Source organism: Falco naumanni, chromosome 12 (assembly GCF_017639655.2).
Source record: "Falco naumanni isolate bFalNau1 chromosome 12, bFalNau1.pat, whole genome shotgun sequence".
In the NCBI taxonomy this organism is placed as follows: Eukaryota; Metazoa; Chordata; class Aves; order Falconiformes; family Falconidae; genus Falco; species Falco naumanni.
The window spans coordinates 23,434,781-23,453,762 of record NC_054065.1 but is presented as its reverse complement, the minus strand read 5'-3'; the positions used below and the strand labels follow the sequence as shown (position 1 = coordinate 23,453,762).

At 37.2% G+C, this 18,982-nt stretch overlaps 1 protein-coding gene across 2 annotated transcripts in view; it reads right to left on the bottom strand.

The window, feature by feature from the left end:
• CENPF (centromere protein F) overlaps positions 1-18,982 on the bottom strand; it is a 47,725-nt gene that overhangs the window by 22,699 nt on the left and 6,044 nt on the right. For both annotated transcript variants that reach the window (XM_040611722.1, XM_040611723.1), the window contains exons 5-11: positions 17,634-17,725; positions 14,607-14,871; positions 12,889-13,091; positions 10,334-10,459; positions 6,216-6,344; positions 4,521-4,643; positions 674-809 (exon numbers count right to left, since the gene is read on the bottom strand). In XM_040611722.1, the coding sequence (XP_040467656.1) occupies positions 674-809; positions 4,521-4,643; positions 6,216-6,344; positions 10,334-10,459; positions 12,889-13,091; positions 14,607-14,871; positions 17,634-17,725 (1,074 nt within the window). The remainder of the gene's footprint in view (positions 1-673; positions 810-4,520; positions 4,644-6,215; positions 6,345-10,333; positions 10,460-12,888; positions 13,092-14,606; positions 14,872-17,633; positions 17,726-18,982) is intronic.

Sequence of the window (18,982 nt, the reverse complement as noted above, 5' to 3'; positions counted from 1 at the left end):
CGTTACATTCCACTAGCTGGCTGGTCAAGGCTGCTACTTTTCTGTATGATCAAATACAGAATCATCAGTTGAAAGGCAATGAAAAGTTTGGTCATCATTTTAAGGTGAGCAGAATCAAATTCAAAAGCTTCATTTTGAAATCTTACATGAAGTTTGATGGATGCACAGAAACAAGGGGGATGCAGAGAGACAAGGGGGAATCTATCCTCTTTTTTTAGTCAGATCCAGCAGAACTGCAAGGACTATTTCAACTCAATTCCTGCAAAACTGTGTTCTCAATTAGAAACAAACACTGAAAGTAAGACTCAGCTGTGGTTACATAACATTTTCCTACCTGTTTTTTTTTCTTTTTTTTAAATTTTGTGAAACACGTGAAAATACAAACCAGAAGTTTTCTGGCTTAAATAATTTTTTTAAAAGTTTAAAAATACTGCTACGAAATTCAGTTTGCTGATAAGTTCAGTACAGTTTGATTAATTTTAAAATTGTGTATCTTCAGGAACTGTATATGGCCATAGATAAAAATTAATTTCCATTTAGGACAAACTCAATGTTGGATAAAAGCACAGTGGAAACCTTTTTACTTAATTCACAATGAAACTTACAAGATTGCAGGAAACTTACATCACTAAACATGCAACAGGAGGTCCGCAAATTTAAATACGTAACTTACTTTTCACCTCTTCTGCAAAATTCTGGCTCTGCTTTAAAGACTGCTTGATCGTATTTAGTTCTTCCTCAAGTTGGTGGAACTCTTTGCATTTTTTTTCAAGTTGACAGTCAAGAAGATTTTTCTCCCGTTTCACTTCCTAAAACAAAGCCAAGTAAGACCATATTTCATATGAATTGCCAAGAAGATGAAATAATTCATTTTATTTAAATCAAAAGAAAGATATTCCATTAGGTTCTATTAAGTCTTTGGGCAGCTATGGCCGGGGTCCTAAGCACCGCTTGGGAACATAATCTGAACTGTTCTTAACTAGCTGACAGCATCTGAGAGATGCTGCCAGTTAACCTCGTTAGCATGCCCCTTGTTTGCATAGAGCAAACAGCTCCACACAACCTGCCCCAAACAGATCGAGACAGGACAGAACATACCCTACAAAAGTCTGAGCTGGTGAAGTCAGGCTACTTTCCCAAAGCAACAAAGGAAGCAAATCCCTGCAATGCCATCAAAAATAACAAGAAATGTATAGATCAGATTTCACCTATCATCTCATGCAGAGACAAGTTCTCATTACACTGATCATCATCATCATGGCAATACTGGTCAATTTCATTTAGAAGTGCTTACTGTTTCAGATGGTTGTTTTGCCATTAGAAGTATTTTCTTCCAAATACACTGAATTTAAAAAAAAAAAAAACCACACACAAACACAAACCAAAACACAAACAAAACTATGTAACTATGTTGCACACAGGAAGCTAAAATAAAAGTTCTTTTAAGGAAACTAATCCTTTTTTTCCCAAACTCTTGTGATGCTGGACAACAGATGGCATGGAACTGGCATGGCCCAATTGGAAACAGGCCATCAATTATTCATCCATTTACTACTAGCAGATGGGCAACAATTCACAAAAGCCAAGCTCAAGAAATGGAAAGGTCTGGATGAAAAAAATTAAAAGCTTGCTGGCATAGCAGGCTTGGTTTTGCAACAACATAAATAAATCACCCTCAGAACATGATTAAAATTGTCACTGTCACTAACAGTTACTTTCCCTTCTACTCCATAGCCTTCCCAACCCACTGTTTAAAAAAAGAAAAAAATCTGATCACATAAGTTCAATGAAGAAAGTTTTCTAGTAATCTTAATAATTTTTCAAAGGACAAGTGTCCAAACTTCTTGCATTCAAAGTACCATATGCAGACAAAATACAAAATACACAAACAAGCCTGTTCATGAGAAGATCTAGGGTGATCCACAGGAAAAAAAACAAACAAGTTGAAGGCATTCAAATGGCTGAAAGGTCCAATTATTTTGATATGGTGCAAACGTTCCCATTAAGTACCACTCAGCAAAACCCAGGAATCCATAATTTAATGGACTAAGTATCTGAGATTGGAAAGTGTAAATGACTGGTTAAAGCTATAAGCCAAAGAATCCATTTGGTTTCCATTTAGCTATCAGTTTGACTTGCACACTGTATTACTCAAGTTAGCCGCTCAGCGAGTGTCCCTTGAAAAAACAAAAACCAAGCTAAAGCAAACTTCAGGACCTATACACAGGTAGTACTTTTTATTCTGGAGAAACCCTTATAGGGCAGGCTTATGAGCAGTTTAGGGACTGACTGACCAGTTTTTCCAAGAATAGTTGTGGGCTTGCATGCATCATCAAAATGTAGACCATACGCTAAGATGCCAGAACTGCTAAGCTATTGAGATATCACCATTGCAAAGCTCAGTAGTCCTTAGACGAATCGTATCCTGTATGTCTTACACATGGATCTGTTCTGCAACATTTTTGGAACACTAGTCTAATTATAAAGTAAGGACTAAAAACAGCAGTGGATTAACCAGTGGAAAACAACTATATTCTCCACTGGGTAGCTGTACCATTAGTGTAAGACCACAACAATTTCTCTTTAATAAAGGAAAAGAAATGCCAATCTCACTCTTTGTTTTCTTTCGCTATAAAAAAAAAAAATAATCTTCTGTCAACAAAGCCTCCAAGACTTTGAAACAATTTGATGCAGTATTTTGCATTATATTTATTGATGAGAGTGAGGAAGACAGGCCATGCCCCAAGTTCTGCTAACATATACCACACACCTCATGTGCGACTCTTAAGACAGAGAACTGTAGTGTTACTGATTTTTTTAGATATTACAATCTCCCCCAGATTAAGCTTCTTTATAAATTTATTGGTCATGTTCTAATACAATATGACTGTCACCAGCTGTTCGGTTGTCTGACCAAGGCAAACAAATATGAAGAATATAATCTGCCTACAGTTACAGCCTAGTAAAATGCATACAACACTGGTAGATAAAACAAAGCACACCCAAGAATTCGCAGAAAAAAAGTATTTCTACATATTAGATGTTCTCTGACAATGGGATCTCAAGAAACTGTATCAAATCTAACCTCACTCCATAATTTCAAAGCCAGAAGAGGCACCAGCACACAAGATCTGATTAAAACAATTTTATTTTTTTTGTCTAAAAATATGAATGATTACATTAAAAGTGCACAGTAGGTTGATGGAGGCTTTCCTCCTCTGGGATACATTGGAAGAACAAGTTATCTGGATTAGCTTACCACTGGAAGGCACCAGTTACAGTTAGTTACTAAATAGGTTTCAAGGACCACTATCTGGCATCAAGGCCAAGTGGCATAGAACAGCCCATATCTGTACCACTAGTCTTCTGTCTTCCAAAACAGGTGGCTCTAACCAAACTGCTTGCTGGGAATGGTCCCAGGCTCATATGAACTCCCAAACTGTGTCTGGGAATAGTATTGAAGAGTGCTAGTCAGCTGGGCCAAAGCCACGTAAAGTGCTGTTCTAACAATTAACAGTATAAACAGTCACATTCCAACAGCTGGGAATGTTCCCAGACATTGTAATCTACCAGCATGAATGCACCTAAAGTTTCACAATATATTAAAAGCTGTACCATCATTTGTGCTGATCTGAACAAAGAACACTATTTCAATTTAAATTTATTCATAGAATTTTGACTGGTAAATTTTTGATAAAAATAATGCCACATTATTTTTATGTCTTCTCATTACAACAGGCAACAAGCAAAACAAGTGTTTAAATAAAAGTGACATGGATTACAGATGTATTGAGCTCCTTTTTTACTTCTGTTTCTCAAGGATAAAATTTGCATTGAGAGCTCTCTAGTAGCACAGTGGAAACAATTTTCAAGTGTAGCCACTAAAATTGCCACCGAAGCAAAACGAAAAAATAACTGAGAAGACAAAGGAGGTATTACAGTGAAAAGTTTTCTGCATGTGTGAATATGAGCTAGTATGGCAGCATCCAAAGACTTCTCTGAATTTATCTTCATGTGGGAGAAGTTTTTACAGCAATGTATATATGTTGGACTGTGTTTCTTCAAAGAACAATGCAATTTTTTTTAAGAGGATACAGCATCGTACAAAATCATTGATTTTGGCACTGTGCATCAAAGCAGTAGTCAATGATTCTAGAATTTACTTTTAAAATCAGACAAGCATTGATACATTTTTATTTCAGGACCAAAAGCAAGAATCTCTTGAAACAAAAATCTATCTTTGATAAAAGACAAATCCAGCATGAACTAGAACCCTAGCAGCAGCATTACAGCAGTGAACCCTAACTGCACAAACAATTCCACAAATTGCATTAACCTACACGACATTACTGAAGACCTCATTTTGTTACAACTAAGATACAGCATTAAGATAATCCATAAGTGTTCAACAATTGCTTATGGGAAAATCCACTATTTGAGCAAGTGCTCGACAGTACTAGTGTTTACACATTGCCAATTTATGCTATCAATTCTGTCAACTACTCCTCTGCATTCGATACCTCAAAGCTTCTTGTCAAATCAGTTTCCTTCGCCCGAGCCACTAATACAGCCTGCTCTGCTTCACACAGCTTCTGGGTGAGATCACTGGTATCACGTTCCAAGCGTTGTTTCACTGCCATTACCTGTAAGAAGGTTGAAAATCAATGCTGTATTCATAGGCATACATAATTTTTTTTTAAACTCCCATTCTTGAACTCCAACATTCTACTACAAAATAAAACTACATTATTTTATCCCACCATAAACCTAAGGTTTCTTGACTGTGGTTTAGAAAATAGCTGCTTATTGCCTTTCCACTCCTTTGTCTCTAGCCAGAAAGATGGTATGTCTCTAAAATACATGTATTTTTAGACTGTCTGAAATTGGATTAATACATCCAAATCGCAGTTACATCACCACAATGGTACCTGTACGATACAAATAAGATTGGGAATGTAATAGCCTTTTTGCTAAGATATGAGAATCAGAAAGTTAGGATCATAACTGCGCTTACTGCTCCATTGACACAGATTTTATAGAAACTGACCAGGTTTTAGCTCTTTCAAATTAGTCATATTGCTCCAGATTAAAAAAGAAGAAAATGCCATTATCAGGTCAAAAAAGAGGGGGGAAGAAGTCTATTCTAGGTCATTAGCTAATAAATTAGCTTTCTTTGAGAAAGAACTGAAAGACACCTGTTTTTCTCTCTATGAAATCAATTCATTCAGTAAGCATATACAAAAAAAGAAATCCCCACTGAAAACTTTTAATTGAATATATTCCCATGGCTATGCTTCTTCACTAAAACAAGCCTGCAAGAAGCTGTTGTGTCAGAAATGCTGTTTCAGTGCAGCCTGCCTGCTAATGGGGTTTCTCAATTTAACTTTGAAAAACTTTGGCCCTTTTTAAAAATCCAGTCAGCTCTGCTGCTTTGTAGCTGCTCAGCAGAGTTTTTTTGAGGCTTTTAAATATTCCCCTTTCCTGGTCACCCACTCTTCAGGCTTGTGCTGCTTTCTAACCTTAAAACTGTGATTTTGTGACAACAGATGTGTTCTATTAGCTAGTTGCTGCCAAAGCTGTGGAAGTCCTCCTTCATACTGATGTTCCTCACTACACAAGCCCTGACACTCATCTGATTCTGCGGAGAACCAGTTCAGGGACTTAAACTGATAGCAAACACTTGTGCCCGTGTACATATATGCTAACTTACATACAATTTTTTCTTTGCTTTTAGCTCCTGTATCAGCTCTCTGCAAGGTCACATGAGGGGCAGCACTGCTAAAAAAAGAGGGACCAGGACTGCATGGCCAGGGTGTATGAAATAGCGTTGCTGTTCCAAAGAGCAACTAGCCATAGATCAGTTAGTTTAGCTCTATCATGAAGCTGCACCTCTGCACATTTTCTATATAAGGTGTCTCTTGTGATCAGCCTTAAATCTTTCTGAGACAGGAGCAGCTATTTCAGCTGCACTATTCTGCATTTACATCTCCTTCCGTGTGGGAAGTGGACTAGCCCAAATTTCTAAAAGCCTTACATTCAAATACATAGTATTTCAGTGAAAAAGGGTAAATACAGAACAGCTAATACAAACTATACAAAACATTAAGAAAATCCCCCCACATTAATTGCTTTTTGCTTTATGTATAATTAAGACAGTACTTCTGAGACAAATAAATACCAGCTCTAGTAGAAGATTTTAATATAAAAAAGCCTACTTTGTCAAATTCTGCCTGCAGAGCATTGAAGTCACTTTTGGCTTGCTGTAGTTCCTGATTCAGTTTGTTTCTTATCTGGTTGCACTGCTGATCCAGTGTTTGTAAGGAATGTTGCTGACAAGAGAGCTCCTAGAAAAGAGTAGCAGAGAAATAAACAGATAACTGCAGCAAGTCTCTGTTTTTGGTTACTAGAATGATAACTGATTTTCATTAGCAGATACTGCCTGCTCAGAGACACTTGTCTTACACAGTGAAGAACAGTTTAAAAACAGTTTTGATGCATGCTGCAAATGTCACAGCAGCAAGAATGGCCCTAACCCAATTTCTGTCATCTGCTTAAAAACTCCATTACAGCAACATTCCCATCACAGAAAGAGGGGAAAAAAAATTAATCTAAAACTAGTGAAAGTAATGGTATTAAAATTCTTCATCTTCAAGATAAGTTTCATATAAGAATTACATTGCAAGCGGACAAATTAATCTCTGCTGTTATTTACTGACCATACTACTATTTATTTACCATTCTGTAGGGTTGATTTTTTTTCTAGGAAAATTAAAAAAGGACTGAGCAATAAGATAATCTTACAAGGGCAGTCATGAAAACTGCACAAATAGTGTTCCCTAAACAAATGTCCTGAAATGTGCAGAGGAACATTATAATTCATGTGCACCTTACAACATGCCAAGTAGGCATCCATTAGAATAAAGAGCTGTACTTACCATTTCTCACGAGGCCTGTTCCTATGCTTTTGGACCTTATAGTTCTGATTCTACACAGATTTCAGAGGTTTATTAGGATGTGAAACAGCAGGAGGTGTGAGGGTAATGAAAAGCAATGAAGGAAAAAAAACAAGATACTTTTCAGCAATAATTGCTATGCAAAAGTTAAAATTTGCTAGGAGAGCATATTACAAGATACTTGTGAAGGGGAAAAGGCAATAAAGCTCTTGAGCTTCTCTTACTAGTTTTAGAGTATAAGTGTAGTTTCTTCACACAGTCAAGCTGCTTCACTAAAAAACACAATACTATATTGTCACGAGACAAAATAGAAGAAAAAACCCTAAAACTAAAACAAACAAAAAAACCCCACACAAAAAACAGCAGAACGGAAATGAACGGAATGTTCACAGTGAAGGAACTAGGGCTGACATTTTCTGCAATGTGGCTCTGGCTTTCAGGTGCATGAACCTCCTGCACACAAGTCAGTGTATTTTAGGCAGTCATATCTGTGAAATGATGCCAGCACCCCTCGCATTCTGCTCCAAAGCAAAAACAGCGAAAAAGGCCCAAGCACTTCCTACACCAGTAAGATATCTAGTAAACAAACAGCTCTTGTTTATCAGGGAAAGTACGGATGAGTGTGAAACTGTCATAAACAGAAAGCCCAGAAAGATCAATGTTAGTATATGTGTGCGTGTGTGTGTATATATATATGAAAAAATAAAATCTTGCATTTTTCTGCCTAGAACCCAATATAGATAAGTCTGCAACTGCATTCCCACCCAAGGTGGTGACAGAAGCACTATTCAATTTAGAAAGGAAAGATGTGACACCAGCGGGGTGTCACAGTAGCTAGCTCTAGTAACTATTGTGGAGTAAAGTGTGTATTAGCTCCAAAGAGCTATTCTGCAAACCTCTGGTCAGGAGCATTTCCTAAGCTCATGCAAGGAGGCTCTTTGGACCCTAGTGCACTCCTTATTAATGAAACAACGACTTCAATATTTTTATGTCCCAAAGCATTCCAGTAAGTATTGCTACAGCTGACGGACTGAAAAGACATTTCTAAGCCCTATGTGTTACAGTATAAGAGAAAGGAAGGTTTTCTGCAGTTTCTCTTTAGATGAATGCTCAAAACAAACAAAAATAGTGCCTCCTCCAGTTTTAGACATCAAAAAATTAGTTATACATATCTAACCAAAAAGCGAAGGCTCCTTTCACTGCCAGCAGGCAAACACACAGCTCCAGAGTAAAGACCCACATCTAGGGCGTCCGGAATAACCTGCCTTCTGAAAGTGCTTCTGTCTCTGCAGACTAGAGGCCTAAGTAACAAGCTAACACTGACACCTAAATTTCAGATGTCTGGAGTGAAGTGATATGAATCTCATCTTTTTAAGTTGAAGCTTGAATGGAAACATTTAAATAAAATTTGACAGAGAACATTGGCAACTATGCCCTGATGCAAGCGCAACTCTGAAAATAACCTGTGTTACCATCTCAGAACAAGGCCTGGAGCTTCTCAGGCCTTTCTGAAAGTCCATGAAATGCATTCCTGGATCTCGCCTGCCTTCTAGAAACAGAAATGTAATAAGGAACACACCAGCAAGGTTTTACAGGATGCAGTTCAGTAGGACCAGCACCACTATCTAGGTTTCACAAAGGGAAGAAACCCTCCCTGAGGAAATAGCACAGATCGCAATTTCCACAATATTACACAAATTTGGATGCAAGACTGTGTAAAACAGACCCTTTAAATTGGACTTGACAGCCAAACATTATAAATAAATTAACATTAAACAAACTTCATAAAAGCCAGTAACAGATCACAAACGCTACAGAAAAGAGTTCTTCATGGTTAATGGCCTTGCTGAATAGCCTAGAATGACAGTATGTGGATTTATGTAGTAGTCTGATGAAAGCCTTTTTCTTTCTAACTAAAAATAAGTTCTCCTTCACAGGAGTAGTTCCTGTGCATGGCACCTAAACTGCCTGAAATCCAAGCTCTCAGATGTTGACACAAGCTGTAGCAACAAACAACCCATGTGGAGGATAACGTGCTGCTTCTCTGAAAGAAGATCTCAGAAATACCATATTCTTAAATGATCCCACTGAATAGAGAGTGCCAGTGCCCAAGGGGCATGGTCAGGCATAGCAGAGTCAGCATGAACTGGGTTCATGAAGAGACACCATGACAGAAAGTTCATGGGCCTTCAACCCATCTTTTGATGAATGCAATGACTGCTATATTTGAACCTTTCAACAGCGTTTTTTTTTCATGCTACTACTATTCAAATACAAAGATCAGTTGTTCTCATTTTCCACTTCCAGACAAGGTTCAGTATCTTTTTGAGATCCTGGGTTAGCAGCTAGACTAACAGACTTTGTAAAACCATGTTTTCACTCAAGAGCATGGTAGCAGCGCTGTCCATCAGCCACTTCAGCAGAATTCCTTTGCCAATTACATTATCTTTCTGGTTATACCTTGGAAAAAACGTTTCAGGTGAAACATTTGACACAACAGCAGTCTTCTTCAGGGCAATGCCCTTACCCAATCACCAAAGTAAATTTAAAATGCCCATCTGAAATGGCAATATCTCTTCCAAACATATGTATGGGATTCCCCAACACTGATTAAGTTACTAAACTTAAAAAAAAAAATACAAAAAGTTTAGACATTATCCAAATCAGATTTAATGCTAAACATAACTTCAGAAAAGTTCCTGGGATACTCCTACACTTCATCTCCACAAGAGCTGGCACAAGGGAAAGAAAAGATACTTATGCTAAACTCACATTTTACCATGTTCCGAGCATGAACCAGAGTTAGAATAACAGGGATACAATCCTAAAGAAATTATTTTCTTGCGTGCGAGATGCGTGAAAAATTAACTCTGGTTCCACAGAAATAACTGAGTCAGTTATTAAGTCTGAAATCACATATACATAATTTTGTGACCAACAAAGCCTAGTTTCTCAAAGATCTGTATCTCAGTTGGGTGTCTCACACACGTTCTCTATTGTCTAGTGAATACTGACATAATTCTGCATTTCCAGCAGCCTCTTCCCTCTATTGCAGGGGTACTCAAACTTTTTAAACAGGGGGCTGGCACGCGGATGAAGTGGCAGGCAGTCATCTGCAGCTGCTTGGTTCCCCCCCAACCCCCGGGGTGGGGGTCTGTAAATACCAAGGGCCGGATTGAGGACCCTGAGGGGCCTATCCGGCCCGCGGGCCGTAGTTTGAGGACCCCTGCTCTATTGGGATATATGGTTTCAGATTTTCAGTTAACTTTGCAACTTTTAGCTTTCTATCAAATGTAATTACAATTAACTGAAAAGCATATACAGAAAATAAGCCATGTGATTTCATCTCCTCAGGAAGTCAAAAGTTCTTCTCGCCTTACCTGCTGGTATTCCTTCTCCTTTGCCTTTATCTTCTGTTCTAAAGACTGACGAGCACTCTCAGCGTTTTGTCTTTGGCAATTCAGTTCTTCCAACAATCTTTTCACCTTTTGCTCCATCGCTTGGACCTACAGTAATTTAGTTATCAATCACAAGTGTTAGAAATGCAAGTGATGTTTTATTTAAATGTATATGCATTCATATAAGAAGACTAATTTCACCTACTACAAATGCTCTAGCAGTCATATAATCTACAGCATAACTTGAGCTGGTACCATATGAATTCTTAGCAACCCAAAGTACTAACTCATACTTGCATATGTTAGTGAGCATACATATATATAGACAGAATTTATATACTTATATACATAGTTAGGTGTGTGTATATATATATACATATATGCATATACACACACAAAATAATAAAACTTCTTCAGAAAAATCAATGGTTTTGACAGTCTACAGAAATGCAGTGCATCTGGCAAAAATAGATTATATTTTTCAGTACCTCAGGTTGCTATGAATTAAGAATGACCACTAACTGCTAAATAACGACACATCTGGACTGAAAATGACTGGATATTCCACTGAATTTCAGAGTGATTCAGCATATTTATTTGTATAGGAAAAGAGAGACAACTATCTTAGCCTACTTCAACAACAGAAGAGTGTTTTTCACAATTTAAAATGTAATTAAAAACAAAAAGTGTCATAAAAAACTAAGAAACAGGTAGTACTATTGGGATGTCTGGTTATTAGGCACAGACTGCAGGGATTGTGAGCTCCTGCAAGATCACACGGAAACCTGCCTGTAGAAGGGTTGCAAACCTCACAAGATGTGAAAATACTTGCTAACACAGAGGAGGTCCTGTGGTCGAGGTCTGTGCACACAGTACACTGAAGTACACAAAGGGCATGCCAAACTTAAGTTCAGGCTATGAGGCAGGAAACCAAAATCCAGAATCTCAATGCAGTTCTACATCCAAAGCCTGGGCAGCAGGCAGAGATTCAATTTCAGTGTGAGAAAGAAGAAACAGAACAGAAAGGAACAACCTTCAGATGGCGAGAAGGAACCTTCTGGAGAAGGTGCTGCACTGCACCTTAAGAACAGACTGCACCTCAATTCAAATTGGGCCAGTCAGTCCTACTCCTCCTCATCCCTCCCCAGGCACGTTCCCAGCAATATAACCTTGCTCCTTCCCTTGTGCTGGATTCAACGGCCCTTTGATTCCTTAGTAAAACAATTCAGCTCTCTTAAACCCATAGAAAATTCATAAGGCAAAATTAAATATGCAATACCCTAATCATTTAGGAGGTTGTATCAAGTCATTTGGAGAATCAAAAAGAAAGACTTTTTCAGAGCAACTGAGCTGCTAGGTTGGGTCAGCTGTCTTCCCACAAATTCACTCTGGTGACAGTGCCTTTATGTAGTCAATGGACTGTGTCAAGAATATGATTTTACCTTTCTCACGGCCAAGACTCCCCCCTAAACCAGTTCTCACAGAGCTAGCAATGCAAAAAATGTCACTGTCTCTCTTAACAAGCTGAACAATTAACCCTCAACATGCAAAGGGTTTTTGTTTTTTGGGGTTTTTTAAGGATACAGAGTTGTGGGAAGCAGCAGTTTTCCAATATACTTCAGTAGTACGTAGAAACTCGCTGACAAAGATGGGTAACAGTTATTAAACCCTGAGAAGATACACACAGAAATGTATTTTTTCCTATCCTTTAGATGAAATCATAGTAGAAAAAAAAAGTAAAAAGATAGATGGAATTATGATATCTGCGCACTACTTTCAAATTTGTCAAACGCTGTGAAAAAGGACTTTTGGAAGGTAATACAACTTGATTAATCAAGAGAACTTCTTACTCGTTACCTGCTGCAGACTGAATTGTATCATTTTAAACACTGGTGTCCTCCTCTTCTTTGCATGATTATGAAAAAAAAAATCTAAACCGTTTCACATTTATATATGTATGTATTTAAATACACTGTTAATTCTTCACTAAGCAAATTGCACTATCCTTTTGGTTTTTTACTATGAATCCAGACTCTTTAGGATTACGTTGTGAAAGCCCATTTAGAAAGTACATAAATTCTCAATCTTGCATAGCATTTTTACCTAGATTTTTTTACACAAGTAATTTACAGTCCAAAGACTATGGTCCCACAACATCCTGTAGTATAAGCAACAGAAATGGATTTTCAGCCAGTTGCATGACAGTCTAGTTAAGGTCAGAACTTGCCAGCAGATGCCACTGTTGCTCTATGCAACTGGATCAGAGACTCCCTCCCCCCCCCCCCCCATTCCAGACTTGCCCAAGGATGAAAGGTATTTCTTCAGGTGGTATAAGAACCTTCCAGAAAATGGGAGACTGCTAACAAGTATTTATTTTTACAGGTAATACATATTAAACTAACACAGTTCTCAAAACTTGATCCTCAGCAAATGCTGAAAAACTTAACCGAGAACCTTGGTTCTCATTAAAATAGCTGAACTTAATACGGGGAATGAATTGTAAGGACTGTTAGAAGATGTGTGATGCAACATCTTACCTGTGCATTAGCTTGATCAAGTTGTGTTCTCATTTGATTCAGTTTATCTCTGGTTTTGTTCAGAACTTTATCCTTCTCTGTTAACTCCGACTTCATTCTGTCCAGCTGCAGTTCAGTCTCTTTATGTTTATTCATATGGGATTTCTTCACTTCTTCCTGAGCTTGCAGTTGTTGTTCTAGGTCTTTAATAGTGGAATTTAACTCTGAGTTTTAGAAACAGTAAAGATTAAGGATACTTTCTGCTTTGAAAGGTACATTTTCCAGGTACTAACATTTCCACATTCTAAAATATTTAGTATGTTTGGTACAACCCAAGTTCCCAGCACAGAGAGACACCCTGTAAAATGTTCAGCAAGCTACAACAGAAGTTTCACTTCTCTTCTACTACCATGTCAATGACTAAAACTACCAAGACCAAAAGATAGTTGACTTTACACCAGCAATTTTCACTTCATAATATATGAGAACACAGCAGAATGTGAGGTCAGGCACAAATGCTGCACAGGCAAAGGTAATTTGTTCCTCTGATGGTTCGGTTTTGTTTGTTGTTAAACACAAAGAAACATGTCATTTGACTTTTTTTTTTTCCATTTTTAAAAGGAAAAATATCCACTACAAACACTTGTTTGGGGAATTGTAAGTCTCTGCTTCCAAGAGGCTTTCCAGCTATTGGGCATCTTTAAATACAGCATTTTCTATTTTAATCTTTGTCCTGGCCCAAAGCAGCACATGTATAAAATGAAACCAAGTGATCTCGTCACAATATGCATCAGGAAGTTTACCTACCAAAATCACAATACAATTTTACAGTAGAAAACATCAGCCAGCTACAGGGAGTGTTATCCAGAAATACTATTATACTACTATTAATTTTTGTTAAAACCAAACAAACATCTTCCTGATGCTGAATTTATAAGGCTTCCAAGCTGAAAATGCCTTCTAGACTGAAGTTTTACAAGTAGGTATTTGAATAAGCAGTTTGGAGAGTACAGGAAGCTGTAAAACACTCCTACAAGAAACAGTTAGGTGAAAAGCTGGTCCAAATAGTAGGCCTAAGTAAATATTCACCAAATCCACAACAAACCAAATTATTTGCTCTCTTCCAACTATCAGATATCATGAATGATTATTTCTTCATAACCATACGCACAATACAAGATCAGATCTTGCTTTCTTCATTTTTGCATCATACTTCATCCTGTGCTTCCAGTAACACCCATTATGGACCAACTCAGTTATGCATTAACCATGTTCAATCAATGAATTTTTAACACAAGTACTGCTCAGCCATAAATCTTAGGAGTCATTCAAAATTAAGGAAGCAATATGATTTAACTTAACAGTGAGATATAGTGAAATCCTTAAAGAGTTTTTTAACTCTTAATTCCATTGCTCGTGGAACAATCCTCTTATGAAAGGAAAATGGCCTTCTCCAGTATGATGCCCGCTACCCACCCCAAAAATACAAACTCCTCCCTTCTAACTCTCACAACCCTTGTGTAAAAGATACCACAGCTGATGGATCTCTGTGTACTAGCTGATCATTGAAAACACACGCACCAGCAGCCCACTGGGCTAGCTGCCAAAGGCAACAACAGGTATCTTTCTCTTTTCCCCACTAAAGCGCTAATTTCAATACCTCTCTTCTATCCACACACCAGCTTTCATGAAACCATATAGAAAACTGCCTCTGGGTTTTAAAGAAACTTATCAGATACCTTGGTTCTGTGCTCTTAGCTGGCTCACGAGTGAAGCATTACAATTCTCAGCAAACCTGTTGTCAAGCTCATTCTTCTCTGATATTATATTAGAATTTGGGGTTTGCCATAGAAAAGAGGATGTTGTAGAAATTCCCCTTCCAGGTGTTTCTCTATTTCTAGATGGTATCTTTTCTTGTTGCCATGAAAACACAGATGAAGAAGCCTGATGGCGAGCAATCTCCCTGTGACTCAAAGAGCTTTGAGGATGAGGCTGATTTATTTTCTGTGTTCAAGGAAAAAAAAGGATCTACCTTTACACAGCTCCATATCCAACATACAACAAAATAATTTATTAATAAGTAGAAAATAGGTTGTGGTCATTTCACATTTTTCTAACATCACATCATCCACCAGTGCAAACTACTGATTCATATAGTTGGTTTTTATACTATATAAATTAAACAACTTTAACCCAAATATCCAAGAATAGCTGATACTATAAAAACAAACAAGGATCTCCAAAAAAGCAGTCTGATCTGTGTGTCTTTACGAATAACATACCCAGATTTCTGTCTTTTTCAAGACAGATCCCATCATTTACCTTCTATGTTTTTCAAAATTGAAGCCTACATTTTTGCAGGCAAGTGCTGACAGGAGCCAGCTGCAAGAAATACAGAAGTCTAGACTAACATATCTGGTATCTGACCAATATTAATTTCTTCTACACAAACACAGCTGAATTCAGAACAGACTTAAACTCATACACATAGCATACCCAAAAATTGCAATAATAAAATGTGCTGGGTACCAGATTTCAACTTCTTCCTATTGAAAAATTAAACAGAGCCAAAATACTGGGTGTTTTTTTTCCACCTTAAGTGAAAAAAAAAAAAAAACAATAACAAACAGTAAAGCCCCTATTGTATGCTTTAACTGGATTTGCAAGTATCTGTCATTTGAATTATCTTTTTAAACTAAATCCCTAAACCAGGTAATACCCAGTGTGACTTCTCAGCCCAACCAGAGAATGTTATGTAGGAATAGCTGTGCTAAGACCAGAACTCTACAGTCCAGAATGCTGCATCCAATCCTGTAAAGTAACTTTATAGATAAAGAGCATGAAAACCTAACCATGCATGTAGTAATCATTACCCTTATACACCACTTAAATTTACAGGGTTTCTGAGACAAAAGTTTAAATCCAGGAAATGAAAGGGGATTAATATTTTTACTGAAATATTTCACTTGTACTTTCCCTTTTGGATCCATTTGCATTTGGGCCTTTTTACAATACTCTGTAACAAGTTGTTCTGTCATTTAACACAGTATAGTGCAATAAAATAATTTTGTTCTGAGCCTACAGAGCTCGTACTACACCTCATGAAAAGCAGGAAAACTACCATTTCCCTGTTTCCTCCCTTGATCCTCACTCATCTTTGTACCATTCACTTCTACCATATCTGTTTGGAAATTAAATGAACAGAATATGCAAGGAATACTCACAATGCGAGAGCTATTTGGTTATACATAGGCAAAAGATATTTTCCAACTAGGTCTTAATTCTTTTCCTAATAAAACCCTCTTTTCCATTGCTAAACATAATATTGAAGTTTCCAGAGAACTAGCCATAATAATTACTGAATTGTTTCCTGGAATCACATCATTAAGTTTGGAGCCTGAACATACCAGGTACACATTTTTTCAGATTACATTTTCCCAGGTGTGTTACTTCAGGTTTTTGTTTTGTTTGGGCGTTTTTATGCTTAATTTTACTTACAATCTTAATTATTGCAATTATTTAGTATTACAAAATACTATGTGGTCTTCAGCCATATTATTCAACTCTTTCAGATCACTAGTTAATATGCTGAATAGCACAGTTCTCTTTATCAATGTGTTTCAGGCTTCACTGTTGATCATTCACCAGCTGTAAAAATTGACCATTTGTTGCCACTGCCCTCAATTTTTACCTTTAAATTCACATAAACTCCTCCCCCTTTTGAGAACTGTTGCATTTTTTCAGTGTTTTGTGGATATCTGGCATTATACTGAGCCATACAACTCACACACTCCGATTTATTCTTAAAAAAAATATAAAAACTCTGAAAACTACTTGAGGCTTGATTTCCCTTTACAAATAAATGGTTGGTGTTTTCTCTATATACCATACCTACATTTGCATCAATAAATGTATTGTTTCTAATAATTTGCCCAGGACAAAAAGTTGGCCCTATTAAACTTATTTCCCCAAATCAGCACTGTAAGCTTTTTTTTAAACAAAAAAATTGCATCATACTTGTCGCCTTCCAGTATCAGGAGAAGAATGAAATAAGTTGCACACCACAATCACTCAGCATTCCCATACTGCAGTACCGTATCAGTTCATGGGTAAATATTATCTGCATCTGGTGATTCTTTTTATTACTATTCATTTTATCAATCTATTTTAAGACTACTTCTGATTTTAATTTCAGGCTGTGCCATAGACTGAACCCCAGTAAAGGCTCTGGTATAGAAAACTTTTAAAGTCTTTAAATGGTAAATACCAAATAAAATAAAAAAAATAATTCAACTTTTCTGCAGTGGCCTTTTTTCCCTTGAAGGCTTTCATATTTTAGTCATCTGTTGGCCTCGGAGATTCCTTGATGTAGTTCCTACTGCTTAGGTGCTTGAAAAATGTACTAGTTTTTATTTTCTAGGGGTGTTATTTTTCATAATCTTTTCAAGGCTATTTTATTATCCTATCATATTTAACTCGGCAACACTGACACTGTTTTCTCTTGTCCTTGCTTGCACAAGACTTTCAGTTTTTGAAGGATGTGTTCTCATTTTTAATGCCCTTCTTTTCTTTGCTATTCAATTATGCTGGCTTTTCTGGCTTCTCCAAGATTACTTCTGAATTGCAGAACACACAGATTAATTCTCTTCTTTAAAAAAATTACAGTTTAAGTGATGTAGAACATCACTAGTTTTCCACTCCATTTTCCAAGTTCACTCAGTAGTTATTTTCTTAGATATCACACATCAAACTCTCAAGATATTTACCTTAACCTGGATCGTTCTCAGTTCTAATTCTAGCTTTTTTCTTTCTTGTACTTCTTTCTTGTATTTTTCTTCTAGTTCCTCAAACTTAGAATCTACAAAGATACAATGAATACTTGTTCATAATCTAACTTATTACATAGGTAATCTTCTCTAGCCTATTGCTAAAACAGGAATGATAAAAATGAACAGCTATCAGCAGCGTCAGATCATGAGAAAGAAACAACTGTATATACAACATGTTCAGTCATTTAGGGCCTCCAAAGTACACTGGTGGGATATCTGGAACTTGACATTAGAATGAAAACAAAACTGTTAGAAGTATCCAGTGCCAGAAGCATTTTCTTTAAAAAAAATGTGTCTCTAAAAAATACGTGCATATATATAATATATATAAAATAAAAAACCCCAAATATACATGTGTTACATTATATATACGTGTACATATAGATCATATACTACTATTCTTTTATAATTTGTTTATTTTTCTCCCGGCAGCCTAATAGCTTTAATATCACTAAGAAGTGACCAGAAAATAAGGCTGGATTTTTTCCCCTGAGTTCCTTTCAAATGCAACAGTAATTGGACAAAGAATTTATTTAGGAATCTTCCCCTGAAATCTTAAGAGGAGCATATTAGTCCAAAACAAATGTCTTGCTTCTCTTTTCTTGAATTTTTATATAATTCTACAACTCTCTCAGGAAAACTCAAGAATACAAAGCACTGTAGCATTCTAGAGAACAGCCGAGGGAAGTGATTTTCCTACTCTGCACTGCACTGGCACAGCCGCACCTCAAGTTCTGTGTGCAGTTTTGGGCACCTCAATACAAAAATGACATCAAACTGGTAGGGTATGCCCAGAGGAGGGAGACCAAGATGGTGAAAAGCTTGAAGGGCAAGACTGGTGAGGAGCAGCTGAGGTCACTTGGTTCAGCTTGGAGGAGAAGGCTGAGGGGTGACCTCATCACAGGCTACAGCTTCCTCAAGGGGAGCAGCAGAAGGGGATGTGCTGATCTCCTCATGCTGGTGACCAGCGACAGGACATGAGGAGATGGAATGAAGCCACATCAGAGGAAGTACAGACTGGATGTTAGGAAAAGGTTCTTCACTGGAACAGAATTCCCAGGGAAGTGGTCACAACACCAAGCCTGTCAGTATTCAAGGACCATCCGGATGACGCTCATTGTCATATTATCTAGTTTTAGGTAGTCCTAAAGGACTAAAGGAGCCCTAAAGGAGCAGGGAGTTAGACTTAATGATCTCTATGTGTCCCTTCCAATTTGAGGTATTTTAAGATCCTAAAGAATTTAAGACTCTAGCTTTCAAACGAAAAAAACCCAACCAGTTTTAAA